A 15,252-nucleotide genomic window follows, 5' to 3' on the forward strand; every position below is an offset into this window, starting at 1 on the left:
TAACATTCAAATCTGTTGACAGACCAGACCGGAATATTGTGTCCCACAGCAAAGGTAAGACTCACATTACACTCTTTCAGACACATTTGGTCGGAGGTGAAGAAATCCACTGTCACATACACACATGTCCACAGTATCAGGAGAAACTTGTCAGGACAAACTGATTTCTGAGGATGTTAGTGTATTAATAGTCTGTCATTGGCTGAATTTAACCTCAGTGGGTGGAGCCTCACAAAAAGCGGCTATTAAAGTTCCTACACATCTGGTTTCATTGAGCTGTTGTCTTTGCTCCACAACTGATAACAAATCTAAATGTCTAAATCACTGTCACTCAGCTGTCCAAGGAGAATATTCTGGATAAATTCATGTATGTTTTGATGTGGTGTTCTGACTGCAGATTGTCGTCTCAAAAATGTTCCAGTGTCAATATCTGATACCACTGTTGCTGATAACTGCTCAAGCATGCAAAGGTAAGGCCCAACATTCTCTAAAATACATTTTAAAACATATATATGCTTAAGATATTAGCTACTGTGCAACTATCTGGAATACTGGGAAAGGGAGTCGAGTAACATTAGAGGAACTGGGATGTCCTGGGAGAACAAATATTGTGTCAGTCGCCTTTACTGCTGTTTGCAAAAGCCGGTGTGACTGTATGAAAACGTGAGGGTCTGTCAGCTGACACATACACAGCCCTGCTGCGGTGAAACTCAGTTTACGTGTAACCAGAGTTTCACACAGTTTTGCGCAACAGTTTCTGAGCTAGATTGTATGGGTAAAGCTATTCTCCCTTTAGAATCAGAATCTGCAACCAGAACTTTATTTGGGAATAATTTGTACCTTCACATGTATGTATACACAGTCCATATGATGCATCTCCACTGGCTGGGGTTTATGTGCATTCTTTGTGATCCACAAATCAAATATATTGCAAATTTGTCTCACAGATGTCAGTCTGTCCTAAGTGTCACCACTCAAACCCGTTCATGGCTCCTTTAAGTCCTCCCATGCTGAGTCATCAGCGGATATTGCTTCATTATATAGTCTCATCCTCCCCACCTAAATATATTTCCTCACTCTCTCTTCATCTGTGCTTCTTTTTATTTTCTCATCACGCCCAGCTGAGCGGTGTGAGGACTTCACAGATCTAGATCTTGCCCATGCAATCATTGGAACGAACCTCAGAGTCAAGCTGCTGCTGTACACCAGGGACAATGTGAGCTGTGGTTCTGTGGTATCTCACACTAACCTGTCCGCCAGTCCTCACTTCAACCTCTCCAGACCCACTACCTTTATCATCCATGGGTTCCGGCCCACGGGGTCGCCACCAATGTGGGTTCACAGGCTGACAGAGCTGCTGCTGGCCAAGAAAGACTTAAATGTCATCGTAGTTGACTGGAACCACGGAGCTGCGAACCTGAACTATTTTAAAGCAGTGGAGAACACACACAAGGCAGCAGACAACCTCACTGCTTTTGTTGAAAGAATGCAGGTACGACATGTATTCATTTACGTTTTACAAATTCTCGCTTTATCGCTCCTTTTTCCGTGTTTAGACTAATAACAGACCTTCTTAGGAACATGGTGCCTCTCCAAGCTCCATCCACATGATCGGAATCAGCCTCGGTGCTCATATATCAGGCTTCGTGGGCGCTAACATGAATGGGACCATTGGCAGAATTACAGGTGGGGTGCAGATCCCACAGGGGAGACTGCAAGGAACAAAACTAGTAACCCTACTGATGTTTAAAACACAAAGAATCACATCCAGCAGAATGAAGCAACATATTGTTTTGCAGCTCTGGATCCTGCTGGGCCGCAGTTCACCGGCACTCCTCCAGAGGAGCGTCTGGACGCCACAGACGCCCAGTTTGTCGATGTTCTGCACACGGACATCGATGGTAAACGCCATTTATTTATTCTTCAGCATTCGGAAAAAAAGTAATTCACAAGTGTACAAATAGCATTGTTTCTTTTCTGCCGGCTGTGTGTTTACAGCCCTGGGCTACCGAGAACCTCTAGGTCACATTGATTTCTATGCCAACGGAGGAACAGACCAACCTGGCTGCCCCAAAACCATCTTTTCAGGTGCAGTCAGTGAAATTGTAGAAAAAAACTCAGTCCCAGTCACACGTTTTGATAACAGTGTTATCTGTTTTATCCGCGTAGGAGGAGCCTACTTTAAATGCGACCACCAACGATCAGTGTTGCTCCTCTGTGAGTCTTTGGATCGGGTTTGTAGCAGCAAGGCTTTTCCCTGCAACTCCTACAAGGACTTTCTGGACGGTAACTGCATCAGCTGTGATCAGTTCGGTCCCGCTGGATGTCCGGTATTTGGTAAGTACATTACTACAGTAAAGGTAATGGAAACTTGATTTCTGATTCTGTGCTTGTGAGTCTGAGGAGTTTTGTTATCATTGTCCTCACAGACATTTCAATCCAATCCAGGTTACGACGTCACAGAGTGGAAGGATGTCCTGCTGGGACTGGGACAGACGAAAGTGTTCTTCAGCACCAACGAGCACTCTCCATTCTGCAGTAAGTGTAATGTTAATATTCAGTGTGTTGATGTAAAGATGAGCTTAAATCAAAAGAAATGCAGTCATTTAGGACTTGAACCTACATTTTAAACATTAAATTATCTATTACCATTACATTTGTGGAAACTATTGCAATTATTCACATTTACCCCACACAAATATATTGTATTTGTCTCTAATAAACCGTATGTGTACGTTTGTATCTTTTTTTAACCATTACTCCTGATTCTCTGTCAGAGACAAACTACAGGGTGGATGTGGTGATCTGGAATCAGGACGCACGATGGGGCTACCTCACTGTTAAACTTTACGGCAACGGTGAAGAAGCGTTGGCAACGATCGACCAGTGAGTCTACATTTCATATCTGCTACAACACCTCATCTCTCACTCTCTTACTTGCTGTTTTTTTTTTTCTGTCCTTCAGTAAAGCATCAGAGTTCAAGAAATTCAAAGAGACCAGGTTGTTTGGCCAGTTTGACAAAGAGCTTCAGTCAGTGGAGAAGATGTCTCTCACGTTCTCCACTGGGAATGTCTTCAAACCCAAATATAAGCTTCGTGTTCTACGAATCCGCCTTACACATCTGGAACGCAAGGAAAGGTATCCATGACACTCACTGATACTCATTTTTAACACCCATGTGGATCAGTCTGACACTTTAGTCACAGTATCGTCGTTGTCCTTCACAGGCCTCTTTGTCGATATGATATAGTCCTGGAGGAGAACAAAGAGGTGACCTTCAGGCCGGTTCCCTGTGAGGAATCCAACTTCTGATCTGCTTCATCAACATATTTACTGACACACTATGACTAAAGATTTGAAGAAGATCCAAAATCCGTACTGTAGATGTCATTTATTCCTTTGACATGAATGATCTTATTCGGACTAACAGCATACGGTAGTTGGTACCGATTCCTAATGTGGAGCAGAATTTTTTTTTTCTTCACCTATTGTTCATTCACTGGTCTCTGAGAATCATGTGGCTTATGTTGTAATTTTTAAACATATACATGCAGTATAAAATAAAAAAAATACCTCCAAATCTCTTAAGGACTGGAAAGAGACAGTAAGAGAAAGCTTCCCTTCAACAACAAAGATGCATCAATATTGTTTATTTGAAAAAAAATGACAGTAAATAACTATTTATGTTCGACCTTATTTCCGTAAAATGTACACATATTTTTACTTTGCAAGTTGTATTTTTTTAACACATCAAATATGTCTATTTATTTCTGTGAATGGATTCCTGCTTGACTGATAATAAAAACTCAAGTCAACAATGTTTGAGATTTTTAATAAATATGTGATGCACTGACACGTCAGAAACAAGCAGCGGAAGTATTTTTCTCAATCAAAAGCCAAACATATTGCTATTGTATTGCAATACATATACACACTAGAATATGACAGAAGGTTCATGAACATCATAATAAACAGCAACAGTTCCTTTATCCGACATTTTTACAAAAAATGCAAAACTATTCAAAAATATTCACAAGACAAGATGCTGCAGGATGAGAAAAGTCGAATTTCTCATTGAACAGAGAAACAATTTTTTGTATCTGACTTTTGGAAAAAATACAATTCAAAAATACAACAGATATACAACAGGAGTGTGAACTGGTTCGTACTGTCAAAGCAGCATCTTTTGTCTTCACTCATTTGGAGATGTGCTTCTTCATACGCTGCATCTCCATCTAAAAGAGGAAAAAAGGAAAGAGGATGTAACAAACACTGCGATGAACCTTTGCTGCTTTGGTTTCTCCATGTCAAACCTGTAAGGTCAAACGAATCCTCTTCTCCTCATCCAGCTCGTTCATCAGCAGCTTGATCTCTTTGCTGGAACACAAATATATGTGTTCACACGTTAACAACCTTCAGTTCACATCCCAGCAAGGGCCAAGGGAACTTTCTCACACAGTAAAATGATCGTAAACTCTGTACTTGTGTTGACTCTTCATTTGTTCAAACTCGCTCCTCAGTTCTCTCAGCTCTGTCTGGAGGTCCTCCAGTCTTGATGAGGAGTTGTCTGCTGGGTTTCTTCTCTGTTTGTGGGAGTTGTGAGCGGTGGGTCCTGACTGAAGAACAGCTGATAGGGCTTTTGGTAGCAGGGAGGAGAAGGTTTGGGGTTCAGCTGTCTGGGGAGAAGAACAGACGGTCTGAATTCAACATTTATGGTCACAAAGTAAATATCACCACCGACGGACAGCGTCTTCGTGTCTTTGTTCTTCTACACTTACAGGCGTAGCGACACCGTTTTGTCGTGTTTCATGAGAGTTTTCTTGCAGTGCTGGCAGTTTGTCTTCATGCTGCTTTTCTTTTGCTTCCACGTCCATGGAGAGTGTTACCTGTAGGTCAAGTCACCTGATGGATCAAACATTCACAAGCACATGTCCATTTCTTAATTGGGAAAAAGAAAGAAAAAATAATCTGTTGAGTCTCAAAAGAATTTGAATATGAAGTTTAGGCATGACCGTTTCCTCATATACAAATATACAAAATTTACAAATATACAAATATTCCTCATATCCTCAGATACAAAGGGCATCCTCTCAGAATAACTTAGGTGACATTTAGAGAGAGATTGACTGCCATTGCAGATATGGTATCAATAACTTCCTTCACACATGAGCTGTATCATCATTTTTCATGTCATTACTCTGTAGCAGCTCTGTACATATTTACTGTTTTACTAACAAGTTGACAAAGTAACTTCGCTCTGATGATTAGAAATAGATTGATTAGAAGCATCCTGAGTTGTTTCATTTGTAAAACAAAAAATTCAGAGTTAGAGTTAGAGTTCAGAGAGTTAGAGTTATACTAGATGAAAATTACAAAAAAGAATTTGTATTCTTCCGAGACTGAAGCTCAAACTGTTACTGGGACCATTTGCAGCTCATACAGCTTCTCCCTGATTGACACGACTGAGAATAGATATTAAAACACAAGCTATGCATTTCAGCTTCTGTCGTCACACAGCATTTGAGCAAATTACGCTGCAACAGATGGAGCTGCCAGGCTCACCAGTAATATGAGCTAAGTCATCCATCATGACAGAGATGACAAAAGCCACATACAGACTGACTGCTTCTTTAAAAATGTCTGAAAAATGTGTTGCTGTTACTATGAAGTGAATTGCAGTTTGCACAGTTACCAGGTATACATAAAGAAACTCCCGTGGGTTCAGGGAAGAGAGCAGAGGACGACTCTGTCTCTTGCAGCACACAAATATGCAACACATGCTGGAACCAAAGCTCAGACAGAGCACAGATTATACAGCCATTAGTGTCCATACTAAGTCAATTACCAGATTATTGTCAGTTACAGACAAGGGCTTGGCACACACGCTCACCTTGTTTTGTCAGCCTCGCCAGTGAGATACAGCAGCATCTGTGGTAACTGGACACCGTCCATTGTAGCCTGCTGTGGTTTGCACAGTATGTTGTGATGAGGGGTGCTTCTGTCAGGGCTAAGTTTAGCACAGGCAGGACCTGGTGCTCTGCCCACAAATATCACTGGGGCAGAGCAAAGGACATCCCACGCTAAAGGGCAACAGTTGTGTTTAAAGGGACTGGTTGGAAAATGGGTTACAAGAGCAGAACACGGAAAGCACTTTGCTGCTTTTACAGGAATTAACATTAACAGATTAATATGATAATGTTTAACAGATTAACATGAACACAGATTAACCTTTACTGTCCCACGGCAGGAGAATTTGAATGTGGAGTGTGACGTGAACACCAGTGTAGTACGTGATTTGTAGTACAAATCTTTGGTCTCACTCAAACTTTACAGATCTCACATCAGAAGATTAAGCCCTCACAGGACTTCAATAAACATTTCATATTTGGGTAGTTAAGAGACAGACATTATTGATTTGTATTACTTTTTAGAGCAAAAACTGAAATGACGAATATGAGCAAACATTTTTTATTACAAGTCTCAAACAAAAATTCTTCATTTGAAGTTGACAAGTCTTTTCACAACCTGCAATTAGTGATCAGAACCACAATGAATGAATCACAGGGGACATATGTTACACCTTTACAAAAAAATAAGTGGCTTAATCTAAATGTCTTCAAATTGAACTAGAATCATTTGCTGCAGCTAAGGGGAAGATGCAAAATTGAAAAGATCATAAGCAGCAGTTCCCAAAGTCAGGAAATAAGCAGCATAGTTTATTAACAGCGAAAAGGTACAGCAGTAGTTTGGTGTTTGAACAACAAAGACTTTAAGATAAGAACATAAGAATAACACTGTCACAATTTACAGGCAAGTTTAGGATTGTAGTGACACATGAGACTGCAGTTCGTCCACCAGCACAACTGCTGACATTTTCCAGTGTTTCAGTATCTTCAAATGAAGTGTGGGGCTGCTGAGAAAGACAGAAAAAGAAAAGCAACAGAAATTAATTCAAACAGCTTTGTTTAATTTCATCTCATCTGTCATTCTTTATAACTGAGCAATCCTGTCAAACAAGTTACATGCTAGAAGAGACAGATTCTGCGGTTTGAAAATAAAAAATCTCAACCACTTCTACAGCATCTGATTCTTCCCATGTCTTCACTACATGAGTCAACATCACTGACTTCTCCACATGACACTTTGAGGTTTAAGCACATGCTGTGTTGAGTTCAAAGCTGAGATGTGTGGTAAGTCCGTCTGCCTGTTTGCTAACAGGGAGGAACGCATAGTGTGACGTCCCTGCGTTACTGGCTCAGCTGCAGGTTCCTCTGCACCAAGCAGCCTTTCATGAAAGGAATTCTGTATTTATTTGTTTTTGTGATTATCAAATTCACCAGGTACAGTCATCTTAGTCCCTCTCTTTATTTGATCTTTTGGGATCCCAAAGCTTTCACCCAGACAGGAGACTCTGCAGGCATCAGCAGTGGTTCAAAGGTTACATCTTATCTGACTACAGGAACAGGCTGGACAGAGCCTGTCAGCTGGACAGCATCGGTCACTGTTCGTCACAGCATCTGTCTGCAGTGAAGGTATCTCTGCTCAAGACATCTGACGACTCCTCAGGGCTCCTTTCATTAATCAATTTCACCATGTTTGACAGAAAATTGTCAACCGACTGTTTCTGTTTCTAATCTGTTTTACAGACATGTTTTTATAACTTACAGCCGCTGCCATTGGTATTTACAGCCCAATATCAACCAATCAGCATGTTGCCCTCCCTCCTGAGTGTTGTTTCCCACCTGGCTTGCAGTAGAGGTCAAAGGTTAGCAGTCGTAAATGGACCAGACTCGTCTTTATCAGTGGATAAATACTTCAGACACACTTGTATCTATGAATAACCACCACAACAACCTACCTCATGGCATCACCAGCGCTGCTGGTTGGGGCCTCTGCCGTAAGGTGCCCGCTGACGCATCACTCTCATGTTGCGGTATTTGGACATGATACTGAAACTTTTTCTGAAAACTGGCTTCTGGTTTGGGAAGGGACGTGGCACTAAGCTCTCCTTGGGAAACAGAAAAAAAAAAAAATGAGGTGTTGGGAAAGCAGAATCCAAATTGCACAGAAGGAGGAATCTCATAAAAGATGTACACACCATGAGCGGCCTTCTAAAATTTCCACACAGTTCAGGACCGAACCGCCTCGGGCCACCTGTGAACCTTGGTCTCTGACAAAGCCAAGTGAGAAGCATGAATACACATATCCTGGAAACTCATCCTTACATCAGTGTCCAATGATCACAATGCTGTAAACATTTGGTTACATACTGTACATACAGTAGTTTTACTGAATGAAACGTATGTAACACATACATGGACAAGGCTTAAAAAAAGTCTTACAGTGTAGCTGCCATTAAACAAGCATTTCTCTTGTGACTATTTACTGACCTGCATGGGTCCCGGTCCTGGGCCTGAACCTGGTCTCCTGAAGGGCCTACTAGGCCTGTGGCCGTCATGCATCATATTAAACGGCCTGAAACAATCATACAAACATGAATAAGCTCAGAAGCAGGACATATTTAAGTATTGTCTGGATCAGTAAAAGTGAATATTAACAGCACATGTTAAAGTATTTCAGATACTTTCTTTCATCAGTCATTTTGCGACTGACTTGATGAAACCCCTCCTCTGTAGAAGACAATTTGAGTCTGTGATAACGTACCTGAATATTCTCTTATCCAGATATTCCGGTCGTCTGTCTTCAGGTGACGCTCTAGATTCACTCTTCGAGGGTCGGTTGTTCAGCGTGGCACTTGCATCTGAACTGCGTTCTACAAAAAGGGAGATGATAAAATGTTTGGTAACAAGTCTCTTGATAGTCCTGGTGCTGCACAAGACCACAAAAGCAATGTTTTTACCACTCTTTGACTTTGGACTGTGGTCTTTTGAAGGCGAGTCGTCCTTGGAGGTACTCGGCCCAGTTGGCCAATGGGACAAAACTACAAGGTCACGTTTCTCAATGGGAGACGATCTGAGGAGATCAGTGGAGACAGTTTAAGACATCAGCACTGCAACCTCAGCAGTCAATGCGTGAACGTCGTCTAATGGTTTCTATACAAGTTACATCACATCTTTCCAATTTGCAATGAATCAAAAATTTAAGTAACCTGTCCAACAGGTAATTTAACAACAGTACTGATTTGTAGGAAGGCAAATGATTATGAAAGCCACATGTCACACGTGGGTACTTACAAAACCATGGAAAGTCCATGCGTCTTTACTCCTATTTTTGAACCCTGAATCAATCTGAGCTCTTAAAGCGGGCAAATCTTGGGGGTCACTTTTACAATATCGGTCTAGATCACACCAGACATCTTCTATCAGCTCTCTCCCAGACACACAGGAGGACACCACTGTGCTTTTATTGCCGATTGTCAAAACCTTTAAAGCCAGAGGAGTAGATGGATAAGACGTCTGTAGTGTCTCAGTGAGCACATCCAGCTAAAGAGCTGCTTCCTGTCCCGTGCAGCAGGTTGAAGAGTTGATCCTCTCTGCTCAGTAAAGACTCCAGGTTTCACAGTTCCACTTTGTGTAGATTTGCAGACCCCACATGCAAGAATCCTGTTCCATATGACCTCCTACTATGAGTAACATTTGGGAATACAGGACAGGGACTGGTCTTCTTGTCCTTTCCTTCAGACAATGTCCCACTAGCCTTCGGACAGAAGTCACTGAAGATTCTGGATTCTCTTTTGTCTGATGCTGCATGTACATTAGATCAGCAGTCTGACTTGTAGGTCTAGGAGAGTAGAGTAATACCCTGCTGCTCACAGGTACGTTCCCACGGTATGTAGGGACTTCAGAGTCTAGCCCCTGGGGGCTGCAGTTACATTGTTGATGTGTATTTAAATGATCGCCTCCATTTCCATCCTCTTGCTTTGTCTCATCTTCCAGATGTACTCGTCTTTTGTGTTCAAGGTCATGTTACACGTTATCCTTTCCAGCTATTTAAATCGTTACATGACGGCCCCTTTTGTTGCAGTATGGGTGATCGGATGAAAAACAGGTGCCTCGTAGCATGTGGTCAGGTTTGACCGCTGCCAATGGGACCAACCCCCAGCTCCGACATGGTTCGTGCAGAAATGCTTGGGAGCAACAGACGACCTCTTTGCAGTTGTCATAACTACAGAGACTCTGAATTCCAGAATTTAAAACCACCATGACAGAGTTGGCTTCTGTCACTTCTGCTGGTCCTGAGTGGGAATGCTCCAGCACATATCCACAGGCTTTCACACTTCACTTGCAGAAGCTTGTGTTACATTCCTGTGAGCCAATTCTTCTGTATAAATTCACTTTGCACTTCCAAATTCAGTGTGACACATGCACTGAGTGTTACTCCTGCTCTATCACGTATGCATTGCAACGCTGCATGACGGTTAAAACGTCCAGTACATGGTGACGGGGGAGATTTGTGAGTCTGGTTTTTCATTTCTTGGCTGTTGCCAATTGTATCACATAATATCAACTGGATGTTACATGTGACAATGTTTTCAATAGCACTTTGTCAATTGCTTAAATCTCAGGTGGTGTGAACCAAATGGACACACATTGCTCTTCATTGTAAAATCTTCTGACATCTCTGTTGGCAGTGTTAATCAGAGCCGCTCATCTCCAGAATTGTGATTATGTTTGAGGTAAAAAAGCATCACAGATTGGGCTTAGATACTCCTTGGTAAAATTTGCCACATCTCCTGGTTTCGTCGGTGGTGATCTGTCCAAAGGTCAGTCTGGCTGATGTGTAGTGTCCAGTAATTTAAGGTGCAGCATGGCATTTTTAGCTTTGGTGAAGGTAAGTGAAGTCCTCCTCCAGCTCATGACTTTCTGTGTATACATACATAGATACACTCTACATGTTGTAACTTCTTTTGTTTGATACTGGTTGTCAATATGGTGTCGAGCACTTCTTTCAGGTTAAACGGTGGCAAACAGGGAAATCCTTCCGCAGCACTGATGTACAAATTTCTCCTCAGTCCTTAAATTCTTTTCACAGGCTCAGGAGAAGACCGGTTTACAGATGCGCTAGCTTCAGCATAAATGAAACATCTTCTCGTCAGGCAACATGAGAGGACGGTACTGCGCAACATATGCAGCACACCCATAGGGAGGCATTTGAAAATGGTGCTTTTCATCAACGGACTCAGTGTTGCACGGTTAGCCCATCACGACGTCTCCATTTTGAATAGCTGGCACCGCCATCACACAGACATTCTTTCTTGACCTCCCACCATCAAGCCCCTGCGAACAGTGCTAGAAGGAAAATACCGTACCTGTGAGTGCTCAAGGACCGACGAGACTCCACCTGTTCTTTTGGTGTATCCGAGTCTCTTGAGGACTTGCTAGTTTCACTTTCTTCTCTCTCCGGTGACTGCTGTGGCTTCAATCTCTTTTCTTCCAGCTTTTTCAGGGGAACTGCATTTGACTGGAAGCGCTTCTTCCTAATTGCAAGAACAGAACTGGGCGTTCCAGCGTCGTCCAGGTGGGGCCTTGGTCTTATGGATGGAGGTATTTTGATCCTCATGAGAGACTCGGCTCTCACTGGTCTGCCTTTAACCAGAAAACCTTTATCCCTAAGAGACATTGGTTTACAACCATATGGTCTAGGAATACTGAGCAGCTGAGGTCTCTCTCTCCTGGGGTATTTAGGGTTGCCATGCTCCATTGCAGGGATTGATGAGGGTAGGCTGATGTCTGAGAATCTCCGCTTGCGAGGTCCTGTCACCAGCCTCTCCGGGGGACTCCTGTGGTAGGAGGTTGATGGTGGTGGACCTCCTTTCCATGAAGGGGCTCTGAAAGGGGGTGGGCGGGGGTCATCTTTTGCTCTCTCTCTACTGTTGGATCTGCTGCCCTGACACTCCACTGGACCACGCTGCCGCCTGGAGTCTTGCTCAGATGACCACCTGCATGTCCATCACACAATAGACAATTGATTACAATGACAGATCCAGTGTCACGTTAAGTGGGAGGTGGAACATTTTACTTTTACCTTACTGCAGCCCCTTCTCAATGTCACGACAGAATAAACAGGTAGGAGAAGTAAACTTTCAAAGACCAATTACAGATGGAAAAACGTCGCTCGCTGGCAGGTGAAACCAACTTTACACCAGATCTCTGTATAATAAACTTAACAATGACAAGTCGGGTCATAGAGTTAATCATTACGACCCATGTGACTGTGACAACTGAACCAGCTTCAGGTCTCCTTTTTAATCATTTTACCCAGCTGGGATAGCTGCTTCACTCCTGTACCTCTCTGGATATGAGCCTCTCCCCTGCATCTCTCTGGGGCTCCTCAGGGGACCAGAGGGCCCACGTTCGCCATTGTGCGGATGAGAAAACACTCCAGTGTCGTTCCAGCGCTTCATGCCGTGACCAGGGTGCTCATAGCCCCTTCCCCTGGGACTGTAATTTCCCCGAGGGCCTTGACCCCGCTGGTCATGGTGGGCAAAGCCTCTCCTGTGGCCCCTAAAGGACCTCTGATAGGGGGGTGGAGAGTCTGGCCTCTTGTCACCAGGGTGATTGCGGAAATGTCTTGGAGACGGTGACCTATGACTTGAAGGGTGCCCATGAAGGGGATGGCCTCTTGGGCCCGGGGATCCGTGTGCAGGACTGCGAGAAGATGAATGATGCTGGCTGTGAGGGGGGCGATTTGGCCGAGATGAAGAGGGCCTCCTCTGGTTATGGTGTGGTTCCATTTTGGGATGGTATGATTGAAAAGAGTCTTCATTCGGGGACCTCCAGTGATTGAAACGTGGCTCCCTTTGCTCTCCCATAAGTGGTATTCTTTTGCCAACTGGGGGTCGTCCTCTTCCTCTGGATTCCCTCCAGTTAAAATGGGCCTTTCCTGGCGGGCCCTGAACATCTCTCCGGCCTTTTGAGTTGTAATCCCCATCATTCGGTCCACTATCATGGCCATCACTGTAAGGTCTTAATGGGTAGAAGGAAAATAGAAGTTATAATTTATGTCCAATAATGCTAATATTTTTAAGGCAAAACAGGAATAGAAAAGAACTGAGTAGAGTTAATTTGTATAATTAAATTTACTGAGTTCCCATAAAAAAACACACACTATGACAGACAAAATTAAGTGTATACAACATACCTGAATGCAGCTTAAGATATTTTATATTGTGTGTGTTACCTGGGCTTTAAGCGTGGTGGTCCAAAATGTGGTCGGACCATCTTGAAAATAGATGAATAGCCTAAAGACAAAAATAAAACTACATTGAATGTATAGGGTGTACATACACTATAATAGTTAATATAAAGTTACAACAAACAAATCCTTGTCTTGTTAATGTACCATGAATGAAACGAGAACCCGTGTTTTATTCCATTGCCGTTAATGTACCATGAATGAAACGAGAACCCGTGTTTTATTCCATTGCCGTTGAAAAGCACACAATAGTCAATATCTTAAAAATAGTTTCTTATACTTGAAAATGTAGTCAAAAACAACTGATTGGTCTTGCGTGATGGAGCTTTAGAGTACATAAAGTGCCATCAATCAGTGTAAAAGGAAACACTGAATCTGAGCCCAAAGGTGTGGTTCAAAACTGGTTAGCCAAGAAAAAGCGATATGCACCCAGATGTAAACAGTAAATGTTTCACTAGCTTTTAATGTGTTCATGTGATATGTTGGAGGACACTTTTTCATATCTACATAAACCATCGTTTAATCAAGTCTGGCGTAAATTAAATAGTTGTAATGAAGCTGAACCTGACTGAAACCACGAGTTTCTCTACATCCCACTGCAGACAGAACTATCACGTTTCATGTTTGTGGATCTACGACTGAACGTTTAATGGTAATTAAGAATTTAACTTGGTACATTTAAGACTGACTGACATTAATTAATGCTGAACTAGACACGGAATATAAATAGTCAATACCAAACTGAACAATTGTACCAATCGACAGCCTTTCAATTGCTGTTTCAGTGACGGCCCGAGAACTTCTACGGTTGTCGACGGTCATTCCATTTTTAGCATTAGCGAGAGAAGAGGGAGTCGTTGTATTACAGAACTATCCTAATATACCGACTGTGACACCGGATTTGGTTGTCAACTGCATTATCCACGTGGCCTGTTCCAGTAAAAACAGGACATATCGCTGAAATACCTGTGTCCCGAAACAACCAAAATCTTCGTGCTAGGCTAACGTTAGCTGCCGTAGGCTAGCTGGCTTTCGTCTGTTGTTGCACGTCGTCACACTCCTCTAATACAAAATGGCATCCGTGTAATTTGTCATGTTAATAACATTACAATAAGATAACATTCGAAAACATGACTTTAAGGACAAATATATTACATTTTCAAATCGTGAAAAGTATTTTTGTACTTACCAAAATGCTGTCGTCGACGATTTGACTGAAGTTATTTACGACTCGCTTCAGCTGTTCTTCCTCGTCCAGGAACCAGATATTATATTGAAGCGAAGATGGAGCGTTTCCGTTTTTGTAATCGAAGACAACTAGCTCCTAGTTGGCCAGATCTTGGGCACGCGTATCACTGTGAGCCCAATGGCACTACGTCACTAATTATCCATATCCGGTAAGAGGAGCTCTGCGTTTGTAATGATGTTTGTTCACACTTTGGTGTTGATGTTTCACTGTTGCAGTTGCGCACTTATGGGCTTTCTTTTTTTTTCAAATATTGAGCGTTTTGGGTGGCTAGTCAGCCTACATTCCACAGAGTGAGAAAGATAATAGTGTGTGGTTAATCTCCTCTATGTCAGTCGTTTGGGGAATCCTTGAGCCGAGAACATCTCTGCTAAAGTTCTCTGCTGACAGCACGGTGTTACCAAAACTTTACCGCCACCTTCTGCTTCGGAGTATAATATATACTTTGACGCACAGAAACTGAAAAAGGTCTCATGTCTCTTGTCTCATGACACTCAGCCTGCAATCAAACATGTCTGTAAACACATGCTAACCATACTAAGCAGGAGAGTTTTTGTCATTTGTTTCTGAAATATAATAAACTGGCAAAGGGAATATTATTCTATCGAACAAACTGGTCAGACGTCATAGTTATTGATATGTAGGATATGTAGGGATATGTGACAGAGGGGGGGCGATCTTGAGTACTGAGTCGAGTTGCTGGTTTAATCACCTCCAGATTATCTCCAGAAGAACAAATCAGATGGTGATCCATTTAAAAAAGGAAGTTGCCCATCCAGACTTTGGACATTGAGATGTAATTAGTTCGTTCGAAATCCTTATATGACAATTTATGACAACTGTGTTAGAA

General features: G+C 42.5%; 1 protein-coding gene across 1 annotated transcript; it reads left to right on the plus strand.

Moving 5' to 3' along the window:
* Positions 1–1,121: 1,121 nt before the first annotated feature.
* Positions 1,122–3,313, plus strand: LIPH (lipase H; the record flags this gene model as incomplete). The annotated part of the gene is made up of 9 exons (XM_078621810.1): positions 1,122–1,492; positions 1,578–1,686; positions 1,800–1,901; positions 1,999–2,088; positions 2,170–2,337; positions 2,449–2,538; positions 2,778–2,886; positions 2,966–3,139; positions 3,229–3,313. Coding segments are annotated over 9 exons (1,298 nt in total), but the record flags the coding sequence as incomplete, so codon positions are not given.
* Between the last annotated feature and the right edge of the window lie 11,939 nt (positions 3,314–15,252).

This window comes from Lampetra planeri, unplaced genomic scaffold (assembly GCF_965212315.1).
Source record: "Lampetra planeri unplaced genomic scaffold, kcLamPlan1.2.h2 scaffold_1179, whole genome shotgun sequence".
Classification (NCBI taxonomy): Eukaryota; Metazoa; Chordata; class Hyperoartia; order Petromyzontiformes; family Petromyzontidae; genus Lampetra; species Lampetra planeri.